The sequence below is a fragment of the Zea mays genome, chromosome 3 (genome assembly GCF_902167145.1).
Source record: "Zea mays cultivar B73 chromosome 3, Zm-B73-REFERENCE-NAM-5.0, whole genome shotgun sequence".
Taxonomy (NCBI): Eukaryota; Viridiplantae; Streptophyta; class Magnoliopsida; order Poales; family Poaceae; genus Zea; species Zea mays.
Window position 1 is genome coordinate 197471936 of NC_050098.1, and position 12582 is coordinate 197484517.

The 12582-nt window shown below is 44.0% G+C and overlaps 1 protein-coding gene across 5 annotated transcripts in view; it reads right to left on the reverse strand.

Annotated features, from left to right (window-relative positions):
• Window positions 1-11644: 11644 nt before the first annotated feature.
• LOC103652462 (protein MON2 homolog) overlaps window positions 11645-12582 on the reverse strand; it is an 89649-nt gene continuing 88711 nt past the window's right edge. For 3 of the 5 annotated variants that reach the window (XM_020550458.3, XM_020550460.3, XM_020550459.3), the window contains one exon: window positions 11645-12118. In XM_020550458.3, the coding sequence (XP_020406047.1) occupies window positions 12040-12118 (79 nt within the window). In that variant the 3' untranslated portion in view covers window positions 11645-12039. The remainder of the gene's footprint in view (window positions 12119-12582) is intronic. The other 2 variants (XR_002268184.3, XR_004857343.1) reach the window with 2 other exon arrangements.

Consider the following 12582-nt stretch of genomic DNA (forward strand, 5'->3'; position numbering starts at 1 on the left):
CTAGCACTCGCGCGAGGTCAAGAATTGGTTGTATCCATTTTTATATCGGAATGATGATGGTCTGTGGACAACGATCCATGGGGATGCGTTGTCTACGAGATGGAAATTGGAATAAGGATTAAAATGTGGTACCGTGTGTCAAGCATTTGAACGTACTAAACACATGCCGAGAAATATGGTAAATCGGTAAGCCTAGTACCTGAGTGAACCTGCCCGCAGATTGCCCTCCTCACGCGACCTGAGACGTGGTCTCTCATTCCGGTTATGGTGGGTACAAGTGTGGTCACTGCACGACGGCAGTCGGGGTCAGTGAGACATTGTACGCCAAGGCGATGAGCCCCTTTCTGTTGCCAGGGAATCGATGGGGACGGTTGATGTGTGTGGGGACGGAGTGCCTTGCCACGTCGTGTGTTTAGGTTTACCTTGCAAGGTTTAAAAACTCGATTCGAATCGTCTGCTTCTCGCAGCTAATGAGACTGCTTGATCCATGCTGCTACATTGAGTAATAAGTGGAAATGAGGTGACTGGCAAAAGATGTTGATTGATAAAATGTTTGATACCATGTATGATTAGCTAGGTACACATCTAGTTTTAAAAGGATCATACTAAAACTTGAAAAGCTAAAAATTGATTTTAGACTCAGCTAGTGCTTTTGGTAAACCAAACCCCTCAGCCAAACAACTGCATGTCTAGAGGTAGAGGAGTAGACTCCTCACACCGGGTAAGTCTAGCTGAGTATTAGTATACTCAGCCTTGCTTGTGGCATAATTTTTGCAGGTACTCCTTGATTTGGTTGATGGTGTGACTTGGCCTTCATCCCTGCCACCGGGATAGATGGTTGAGAGGGTTATTGCTTCCGCAGGAGAGGACCAGGAGGAGTAGCGTGGCCAGGCTTCGTCATGTTACTCGGTTTTCTCCATTAGTTATTTCCGCTGCATTAAAATTTATGGTTATTATTTCTGAAACTCCGATAATGTAATTACTACTGATACTTATTAAATTTGTGGTATTATGCTTTATTGTATTTCTTTGTGCCTCACCTTCGTGTGAGCTAGTGGTATTCAATCCTGGTTAAGTGGCTTTATCGGACTAGATCCGAGGGACTGACAGTTTATTTCTATTTAAGTGTAGTCTAGCCTCTAAGGCGGGACTTAGGCACTTAAGTTGGAATAATTCGAGCGGTTCCGCCACATCGGCCTTCGGAGGCCGAAGCGAGACCAGATGGGGCGCATGATGATTTCTTTAATGTCTTCCCTTGCCTTTAAATCATTCTTCACATAAAACCACTCTTTCATCCAAGCTCCGGGCCATCTCTTCCGAAACGTTGGCACCGGGTGGCTTGCGTTGGGGCGAGCAATAAATCCATAACAACCGAAGTTGTTGTGGTACTGTTCTTTGTCAGTAGCCTTTGTCTCATATAAGAGTTCGTGCATACTGCAGAAGCACTTCGCGCTTTGCTCTAGCCCCTGACTCCTCACAGCCCAGACAAAAATCCCCATCCTCATTATAGCTTCGGGGTGATCTGATGAAGGAAGATCAGGTAGATCTTCAGCACTTCAACTATAAACTTGCTTAAAGAAAACCGATGTCCAGCCTTAAAAAGCTTCGGTAGATAATAACTTCATTTTCCTCAGGAGCAGAGACGTTGTCTCCGCCAGCCCTCATGATAGACATATCCCGAAAGTACCTTTCTCTCATGTTCTCAAGATGACTCTGTTTAATGGTCGATTTTCCAGAGACAACATGGCTTTGTCGCCAGGGCCAGTCTTCAGAATCTTCATCTCCACTTTCCACATCATAGCTATCACTATCACCAGTATCTTCAGATAAACCTTCCAGTATCTCTTTAGTAATCTTCTCTGTGTTTGTCTTTGCCATCGACTCAATAAATCCAGGAATATAAGGATCCACATCCTTCTCCTCAAACAACTTCGTCTTTTCAGTCAGCTTCTCCTTCTCAGTCATTTTCCCCAGACATGGTAAAAACGTGTCTTTTAACCGAAGCTCAAAAAGCTTAAAAATCTAGCGAATGCTAGTGAGCAAGAGCTAAAGGTTTGAGAAAATAATGCAAATGGCAGAAACAATGTATCAAATGCAGCCGGAATGAGTTCATATTTATACGCCTAACATGCTGCAACTTGGAGGGCCCCGTCTATCATTGATTGTTGTTATTCTAGCAAAGGGAAGGTGTTTTTTCGGACCTTCGGCTTAAGGCCTTCGTTCACGTCGCAGTCTGAATTCGTTATTATAACAAATTAATACTGCGAGGGGCTACTATTGGGGGCCTTCGTCTTCCGAAGATCCTCAAAAACATGATTAACAATGTTTCCCAAGCATAATATATGTACAGGAACCTTCAGACTCGGGATGAAGCTGTATACAATATAGAAAGCAGGGTTGGAACGAAGGTGACGCACCGGACTGTCCGGTGCGCCCATCGCCAGCAGAAATCAGCCAACGACTAGAAGTAGTTGGGAGGCTATAAATACCCCCAACCACCTCATTTATTCCGATTCAAGCATTCTGAATTCTTCATTTGTTGCAAGAGCAAAAGCCCAACACTCCAAGACACAACCAAAGCAATCAATCCACTCAAAGCCCCAAAATCAACTCTAGTGCATTAGGGCTTGTGAGAGGATCATTTGTGTTCTTTGTTGCTCTTATCGCTTGGTTTGGCCTTTTTCTTTTCCCTTCTATTTCTCAAGTGACTTGTAATCGAAGCAAGAGACACTTAGGTGTGTGGTGGTCCTTGCAGGGTCTAAGTGACCCGAGAGATTAAGAAAAAGGCTCACTCGGTCTAAGTGACTGTTTGAGAGAGGGAAAGGGTTGAAATAGACCCGGTCTTTGTGACCTTCTCAACGGGGACTAGGTTCTTTGGAACCAAACCTCGGTAAAACAAATTATCGTGTTCACTCGCCTTGATTCTTGTTTGATTTGTTTTCCCCTCTCTAATGTTTCCTTGCTAGTGTGAATTTGAGTTGGCTCCCATACGTCATCCGCAATCCTTGAGCAACTCCTAGCAAGAGAGATATTCTTTTGGACTTGTGTTTAATTCTAACGCTAACCCGCGACCTTAGTGTGTGTTTAAGTTTATAAATTTCATGTTTCGCCTATTCACCTCCTTTTGGGGGCCTTTGTCTTCCGAAGGTCCTCAAAAACATGATTAACAATGTTTCCCAAGCATAATATATGTACAGGAACCTTCGGACTCGGGATGAAGTTGTACACAATATGGAAAGCAGGGTCAGAACGAAGGTTGAACCAGCGTCGAAGCTGCGCGCAAGGAAGCTTCGGCTCAGTAGCAGAAAAAGGAACCGACTTAAGGAGGAAAAGGCTATCTAGTCCTCGACAGATTGTTCTTAAGTCAATAGTGAATATGAAGGGCATGAATGTAATTTTACACAGGCTGCGTCCTGTGTCTATAAATAGATGAACAGTACCCCGTACTGTTCACGCTGACTTGTACTCGCTCGTGCGTCACGCTTGTACTTTTGCCTTCTGTCAAGCCGAAGATACAAATGTAATATTGTTCTTATTCATCTATGATCATATAATAAGGACATGTAAATTATGTTATATGATTATTCATGTTATTTTCTCATGTTTCATATGCTTCTCTTTTTATCAATGTAAACTATGATGATGAAGGTATGCACTTCATAACCTTCGTCCGAAGATCGTTATATCCTAAGGGAAATGATGCTTCGAAGGACGAAGGACATTAACCATTAACTTCTTTCTGTGTTGTCTTGTTCTTAATTCATAGCATTTAAGAATAAGTCCCCAACACCCCCCTCTAGGCAACTTTCAGCATCGCTGGGGTCCAAGCATTTAAGCAGGATGTCATCAACCGTTCGGCGATAGAGTTCATTACTCATGAAAACATACTTGAAAGTTGTACGTAACATTCTTACTTGTCCTAACACTGGGATTTCATAGATAATCAACTATGGGTGTCCTCTAGTCAGTTTCATCGGCTTTGTTATCAGGCGACTCTACTAGGAGGACTTCCCTGGCCACCCCGAACAGTCCGGAGCCTGCACCCGAACTATCCGCGGCCTGGATAACTGGCCTTGCACTGGTTATCAGATTCTTGGTGCTATGAAATTTCCCTTGCTTTATCCGATAGCCTGATGCATCTTATGCCAAGTCGTTAGCTCTGTGATTCTCAACTCTAGAAATGTGTCGAATGCTGAATTTGTCAAAGGAATGAATTATGTCCAAACATTTTTTAAGGTAACCATTTAGAGTACTGTCAAAACATTGATATTCTTCCAACACCTGTTGGACAACCAGCTGAGAATCACCAAATGCCTTCACATGTTTTACTTCCACACCACTTAAAAGCTCCAAGCCGAACAAAAGGGCCTCATATTCGGCTTGATTGTTAGTGCAACAAGTTTCTAATCGGCTAGTAAAGTCAAAGTAGGCATTACTTGGTGAAATAAGCACGATGTCAATCCCTTGTCTTTCATTGCAAACCGATCCATCAAAGTATAGGGTCCAGGGAGTAACAGTGAGGTATGATACATCTAGTTTATACGTATCCTCAATCCGATGTTCTAAAATAAAATCCGTTACGACCTGGTCTTTCATAGATTTCAATGTTTCATAGGCCAAATCATATTCTATAAGTGCATAAGCCCACTTACCGGTCCTACCACTCATAATCAGGTTTTGCAACATGTATTTGATCACATTGGCTTGACTAGAAATGACGCAATGACTAGATAGCAAATAGTATCTACACTTGGTGCATGCATAAAATAGGCATAAACATAACTTCTCGATGAAAGTGTATAATCTGACTTAGGTAGGTCACTACATGCTCCTTTCCTTCGATTTCTTGCGTTAGGACTGCTCCAATAACTTTATCTTCAACTGCAATGTATAATCTAAATGGTACTTCTACATGTGGCGCTTTTAATACGAGGGCCGAAGATAAATATTTTCTAATGAGATCAAATGCTTCCTGTTGCTCTGCCCCCCATGTGAATTCAGCATCATTTTTAAGCCGAAGGATGGGAGTGAAGGCATCAATTTTACCGGCCAGGTTAGAAATGAACCTCCGTAAATAATTTACCTTACCGAGGAACTTTTGCATTTCAAGCTTATAGGTCGGAGGTCTCACATTCCAAATTGATTTAATTCGATCAGGGTCTATCTCTATACCATGTTCATGAATGATGAATCCTAAGAACTTACCAGCCGACATTGCAAAAGCACATTTACGTGGGTTCATTTTCAGACCATATCGACACATTTTATCAAAGGCTTTACGCAAATAAGTTATATGAGAACTAAACTCAGCCGATTTGACTACGATATCATCAATGTAGACTTCCACAATGTTTCCCAATAGCTCATGAAAGATCAAATTCATAGCCCTCTGATAAGTAGCACCAACATTTTCAGACCAAATGTCATGACAACCCACTCAAATAAACCAATGAAGCCTGGACATATATAGGCCGTTTTAGACGCATCTTCTTCGGCCATGAAAATCTGATTATATCCGGCATTACCATCAATAAAGCTAATAATTCTATTTTCTGACGCATTATTGATCAACGTGTCGGCTATGGGTATGGGATATTCATCTTTAGGAGTTTCTCTATTCAAATTGCGAAAATCAATGCATACTCTGAGCTTACCTGATTCTTTCTTCTCCACCGGCATAATATTGGAGACCCACTCTGCGTATCTGCAATATCTAATAAAATTAGCTTCTAGCAGCCGGTGAATTTCGTCCTTTATTCGCGGGAGAAGGTCCAGCCGAAATGTTCTAGCTTTCTGCTTGAAAGGTCTGAAACCGGATTTAATAGGCAGCCGATGCTATACTATTTCTTGGCTTAATCCCGACATCTCAGTGTAATTCCAAGCAAAGCAATCAGAATATTCTTTCAATAGACCGATCATTTCATCTCTAGGATCGCTCTCTAGGGTCTTATTCACAAAAGTCGGCCTTGGAGTTTTACCATCTCCTATATCAATCCCCTCCAAAGGATCGGCCGATGTAAACCCCTGTCCTAATTTGTCGAGATTTCTGAATTTCTCTATTATGTCTCCCACAGAGGAATTATATGATCTTTGTGTGACGGCGGACCCTCTGGTCTCGGGGTCCGGATCGTCCGCGACACTGGTTTTATGCTGCGGTTGATGTTCGGTCTTAAAAGCCGAACTATTCTGTAAAAGACCGGACCGTCTGGCCTCAGAAGTCGGACCGTCCGCGACCAGGGACTCATTCATTCTGTGTGTACTCATCATTTAAACTTTATTTAGGATTTAGCCGATTCTCCATCGACTCTAGCATTACAGGAATGAAACCCTTTTTTATCTATACTTATGAACTGATAATCAGAAAAAATCTACTCATGTGAGACACATAGCAGTCTCATAGGTCCAAAGTACAGGGGCATCGGCCATAGCGATACAGGCCGATGCATCAACATGTACTTGTTCTACATCGTCGCCTACCCATTGTAGTAACATTTGATGTAACGTAGAAGGTACACATTGGTTAGCATGAATCCAATCTCTGTCTAGGATTAGACTGTAATTTTTCTCTACATCAGCAACGAAGAATGCAGCAGCAAGGGTCTTAGCCCCGATGGTTAACTCAACGGACGTGACTCCCTTGGCTTTGATCGAACTATCAGTTCCAACGCCGCTGAGGGTCATGTTGGTCTTGACAAGCTCGTCATCTTGTTTACCTAGTTTTCTGTATAATGAATAAGGCATTAGATTTACGACCCCCCCCCCCCCGTTTACCAACATTTTAGCAATCGGTATCCCATCAATGTGCCCGCGCAAGAAGAGCGGCTTCAAATGATTTACCGATTCCTTTGGTTTAGTGAAGGCGGCCTCTTTAGGACCAAAGTCGAACTGAGCAACGATAGGTTCATCGTCGTCGACAATAGTACAATCGACGGAGAATGTAATAACATTTACGTCCATACCTGTGTGTTCTGGAGAAGCTTCATAGTCGACCAGGTCTTTCCCCAGTAGGTCCTCCTCCTCCATGGGTGTCAGCACGTTGTTGGAGGTGTCCTGATGTAATGATGACGGTCCGGACTCAGGGGTCGGTCGGTCTGTGCCCTGTGCAGACGGTCCGGCCTTTATAGCTGGATTGTCCGCCATACCTGCAGCGAGCTGCGGAGTTGTTGTCTCATTCCTTGTCTTCGTGGCCGTTTGACTTATTTCAATGGCCTTTGGCCTCCATCTCTTTTGTGGTGGTGGGTACTGAGGATGTGTGTCATTGAATATCTTTTCCGCCTCCTTTTCCTGGCTCTCCTTTGCTCTCAAGCGTTGTAACTTTCGCTTTTCGGACCGTGTCAATCCCGATGAGCACCATCGAGGCATGGAGTATTTTGGATCGACTATTTTGATGGCAACCGTATCTTCTTTTTTGTTTGTATTGGCCGATTCACCAAAAATCATCGACCCTTTATTATTTTCATGTACGACGACATCCGCTGTACCTATTTTGATGATGTCCTTTTTTGTCGTTCTCTCGGTTGCTGTAGGTATATGCCCCCCTGCCGGATTAGTCGGCCTTTGCGGCCGAGTAGTCCGACAATCTTGCTGGGCTTGTGCCTGGTGACCGGATTGAGTGGCGCTCAATCGGTCTTGTACTGGAGGTGCCAACCTGTTGAATACAGATGCTCGGGGTGCCCCCCCAAGCGGGGTACTGTGGCATCCCAAATGGATATGGTGGCATGCCCCACATTTGATTCGGGGCGTATGGCGATGGTACATATGTATATTGATATGGCATAGGTAGATATGGGGGTGGAGGTGTCCATGCAGGTATGTTAGGCCTCAACTGGACAGTATGACCTTCCGTCTTTTCCGATTGGTGAGGTGGTCCAATCGGTCTTACCTGCTGTTGCTCCTGAATGGGTGCGCGAGGTCGCTTTGCTGGCCGGTCACTTGGACCGGCCTTCTTTTTTACATATTTGGATAATAATTGATCGAAGGTTGGGCCAGATTTGACCAGCCGACCAGCCACTTTAAATGTATTAGTTTTCCACGTACCTATCTCTGGTCGTCGTGGTTTGAAGGTACGCGGTCGTTGCGGGTCCTGAGTGTTGCCGGACCGTCCGTTGGAATGGTCTGGACTGTCCGACGGTGTCCCGGACCATCCACGTCTGTGCGTCGGACTGTCCATGATGCGCAAAATAGGTGCACGTGCCAAGATCCTTGCTTGCGCCTGCCTCCCAGCGTTGGATGTGGTGATGGTAACTTTCAAAGTCTCTCCTCCATTAGGAGTCTTTTCCGCCACCACTTTCCTGCAAGAGATTTTATTATTTTCATCGACCTTTCGCGCATCGCCGATGATTACTTCCTTGGCTTTGCCCTTATCGGCCATGCTGGGCCGATTAGGACCCTTTTACCCTCGAAATCGGTCACATTCACTGGGAAGGGCTCCGTATCCACCTGCATTTCCTGAAATTTCAATCGTCCCTCGTTAATGACCGATTGGATTTGTCGTCGAAATACATCGCAATCATTAGTAGCATGAGAAAATGAGTTGTGTCACTTGCATTATGCATGACGTATTAGTTCGTCGGCGGATGGAACAGTATGGTTTATTTTAATGTTGCCATTTTTAGTAATTCATCAAATATTTTGTCACATTTACCAACATTAAATGTAAATTTAACCTCCTCTTGTCGTTCCTGCTTTGGCCAAACCATTTCAGCCGCGTATATTTCTTTTGATTCGTTGTCCGAACTATTCTGGTCACACTCTACTATATGAACGTTGTGACAAATCCTTTTAGTAGTTTCTTTGCTTCGGCTTTCATAAGCCAAAGCTCTCTGATGTAATTGTGCTAGCGTGAAAAACTAGATGCCTTCTAATCATTACTTTAAATAATACCTCAATCCATTAAAGGCTAATCCTGCTAGCTATTTTTCTGCTAGATGAATTTGAAAACATCGATTTCTTATATCCTTGAATCTCCGGATGTAATCATTAACCGATTTGTCTTTCCCTTATCACAGGGCTACTAAGTCTACCAAATCTAACTCATAATCACCGGAAAAAAAATGATCATATAATTTTTGTTCTAAATCCCCCATGACAAAATAGAATTAGGAGGTAATGTGGCATTACCATGCAAATGCGGTTCCTGTTAAAGATAATGAAAATAAACGCACACAGAACACCTCTCTGTCAGCCAATTCTCCTAATTGTGCTAAAAACTGGCCTATGTGTTCGCGTGTGCTCTTTCCTTGGTCACCCAAAAATTTGCGAATTTAGGTATCCTGGTCCCCTGTGGGTATGGGTGGTGGTCAAATCGGCTGTCATAATGCCTCCGATATGACTGTCCCCTAGAGACCATGCTTACTCTGAGCTTATCTCGGAACGCCCCGACTATTTCTTCCCTTACTATATCAATAGCAGCCAGTGGGAGACCACCGACTCTTTGTCCCATCATATGTGAGGTTGTTTGGACAATAGCTTGTTGTCTTCCCCCCACTGGTTTGAGTTCTGTGGTGTATTACTATTTGCCCTATATGTTTCATAAGATCGACCATTCCTTTCCGGCCTTCTAGGCAGGGCCGGAAAGTACTCGCCCCATGGGCTTGGGATTCTGTATTAATGGGTTGGTGCATTGTATAGTGTGATGGGAAGTGTTGCTAGGACGGACGAGGATTTAGGTAACAATCCTCCTCAAACAACCCTGTGCCGGACCGTCCGGTCAGATATGCAGACCATCCGTGATCATATGCGGACGGTCTGTCTGGGTGGTTTAGGGCTTGTGTAGTATGTGGCGGCTCGGACGCATATCTCGGTAACTCATTAAAAATGGGACCGACCGTTGCTGGCCCGGACGGTCCGGACATGTGTAGATCGGTTAATTTACTGTCGATGTGCGTAGGAGGCTATGGTTGGTTAGGGTATGTGTCCATCGGCATCCCATAAAGGGGTTGTGACTTGTCGTGACAACCTGTAGCCGATGAATTACGTGTCTTTTCCCCCAATTCAACCTCGTGCGAAGAAAATTTGCAAAAGTGGATTTATAAAACGCACGTACTAGCCTTTTATAATCCTTTTGTATACCCCTACAATATGTTGCATTTGCTCTCGCTGTTCATCTATGTAAGATTTAAGAGATCAGAGCTTGTTGGTGTTACTTACATTGGGGGTATCCGTTGTGGGTCGGAGCGAAGCCAGATCAGTCACCCGTTGCCGAACGACCCTGTTGTTCCTGTCCACCTTGAAGTTGGCCAGGAACTTCGCCTTTGCTTCTTGGATCAGCTGCTCCTTGTGCTCCTCGAATTGGAGTTGTTCGTCAACCGACAAGGTTTCCCAAGTCGGCTCTATGATATTGCTAGGGGAGACGTTAGAGTTATCCCTTGAAGCAGCCATTGAGGGCTGATCTTAATAGGTCTAAATGCGTTCTCCCTAGCGGAGTCGCCAAAAACTGTGTTGGCGCCGATTCGAATGTCAATCACTGCGATGATAACCGGCGGCGGTGTCCTCTAGAGAGGCGTGGACGGTTCACGGCTAGGGGCCGAACGGTCCGCAACCTGATGCAAGGCTCGGGTTCCTGCCTGACGGGCCGGACGGTCCGCGCGTGCGCAGGAGCGGCGAGGTTCGCCGACAGCGCCTAAATCTCGCTCCCGGGAGGGACCCCGTCGAGGAGGAGAGATCCTATGTGTTGTTTAGGCTCGGTAGGCCGACCTAGACACCTCTAATAGAGGTAGAGCCAAAGAGAAGCGGAGAATTTATGGATTGGAAGACTAAACTAGAACTAGATTAGAACTACTCTTAAATGTACAAGATAATATACGAATTGTATTAATTGTAGATTTGATTGATTGTCTTTAATCGACCGTATTTCTCTATATTTATAGAGGAGGGGGGCTAGACCCGTTACAAACCAATCTCCCGGGTTAATTCCGTGAGTTTCTCTAAAAACCGTAGCAAAAAACTCAGAACCCTAATTGGCTCTACGCACGCTCAATTAGTGCTCAACAGCCACTTGGACCGTCCGCCGGCTCAATTGGACCGTCCGTGAGTCACTTGGACCGTCCGCCAGCTCAATTGGTGCTCAACAGCCACAATATTATATTTGAGACGGGAGGCCAGGGGCCTAGGCCGAGCTGAGAGTGAGACCGGCACCTCAGCAAAATGACCGACGGTTTCCAACCAATCTAAGAGCATCTCCAAGAGAGTAGCTAAATAGCTTGTTAAGCTAAATTTTAGCTACTTAATAGCAAAATAGCTCTCCAACAGGTTAACCATTTAACTTGACAAGCTATCCGGCTCTCTAAATTGACTCCCTCACTAACCAAATTTGGCTAACAAACCTCGCTAGCCAAGCTAACTTGTATGTTGGAGAGTCTGTTGGAATGAGATGTTATATTTAGAGTTTAATCTTTATAGAGTGACAAATAAATAGTCAAATAGAGAGTAAAAAATAAAGAATCTTTTGGAGATGCTCTAAGTGAACAACAAATAGTTGCTTATGAGTCAGAATGTTGTACATGGAGTAGCAAAATATCATCTTGACACATGCAACTCTTAAAGGAACAAAAAAAACTAGATCCACACAGAAATGCTGTAACAATAATTCGTCATGTAACCTGGTGTAAGTGTAATGAATCAAAAATTGGCAAGGAACAAGTCGTTAGCCAGTTAGCCTGATCTTACTTGCAACGCCTGATCCACGTGGCCAAGCGTTTCTGTATTAAGACGACAACTCTGTTCATGTCAAAAAGATACGGCCATACAGGGGGAGTGAGGGAACTGGCACACAATACATGAGTGGCAGAATGGATTTCTTGCGTAAGAAAACGTTGAAAGAATGGGTTGTACACCTAGTGACTCCAGAAACAGCCACCATATTTTCCCAACAAAATGTTACATACACAGCTCTGTTCTTAGATACATGTGACAAGCACCTAATTTGCCTGTCACGATGGATATACAAAATCAATTTTGTAAGAGAAGGGGACAATACTGACAAGGTTATATGATTTTCCTCCAGCAAGAGAATAGAAAACAGAGTTTCATCATTAGTTGTTACGTCAGCTGATGTAGTCCCAGCTCCGAGGAAATGAGTCTGAGCAGCACTTGTACAAGCTCCCGTACCCTAGCTTCTCTGATGGATCAGCAGGGGCAATAACAATTAATTAAGTTAGAGTACCACAACCAAAACCGACGTCGTAAAAACACAGGCGACTCTTAAACTATTGTACCCCCCCCCCCAAAAAAAAATAGAGTTATCTACTCCTGCGGTGTGCCATGTTCTTCCCAGTTCAATTAATGGCTGACCACAACATCAACATAGCCTCTTAGGTGGCGTTTGGTTCACATATTGGTAACGTAATGGATAACCGATAACATTAAATCATGTTTGTTTAAGTCCAACCGTAATCGATATCATACTACAAATGGATACCGCCCTATTCAAATTTGTTACCACCGGTATTCGAGTGTGAATCGTTACCATTACCATTTACGTTACATTTCGCGAACCAAACGACACCTTAGTCTGAAACAAGTTGGAATAGGCTAGAGTTAAAACCCAACAAGAAGTCACCAAAAAGAAAATAGAGAGGAAGG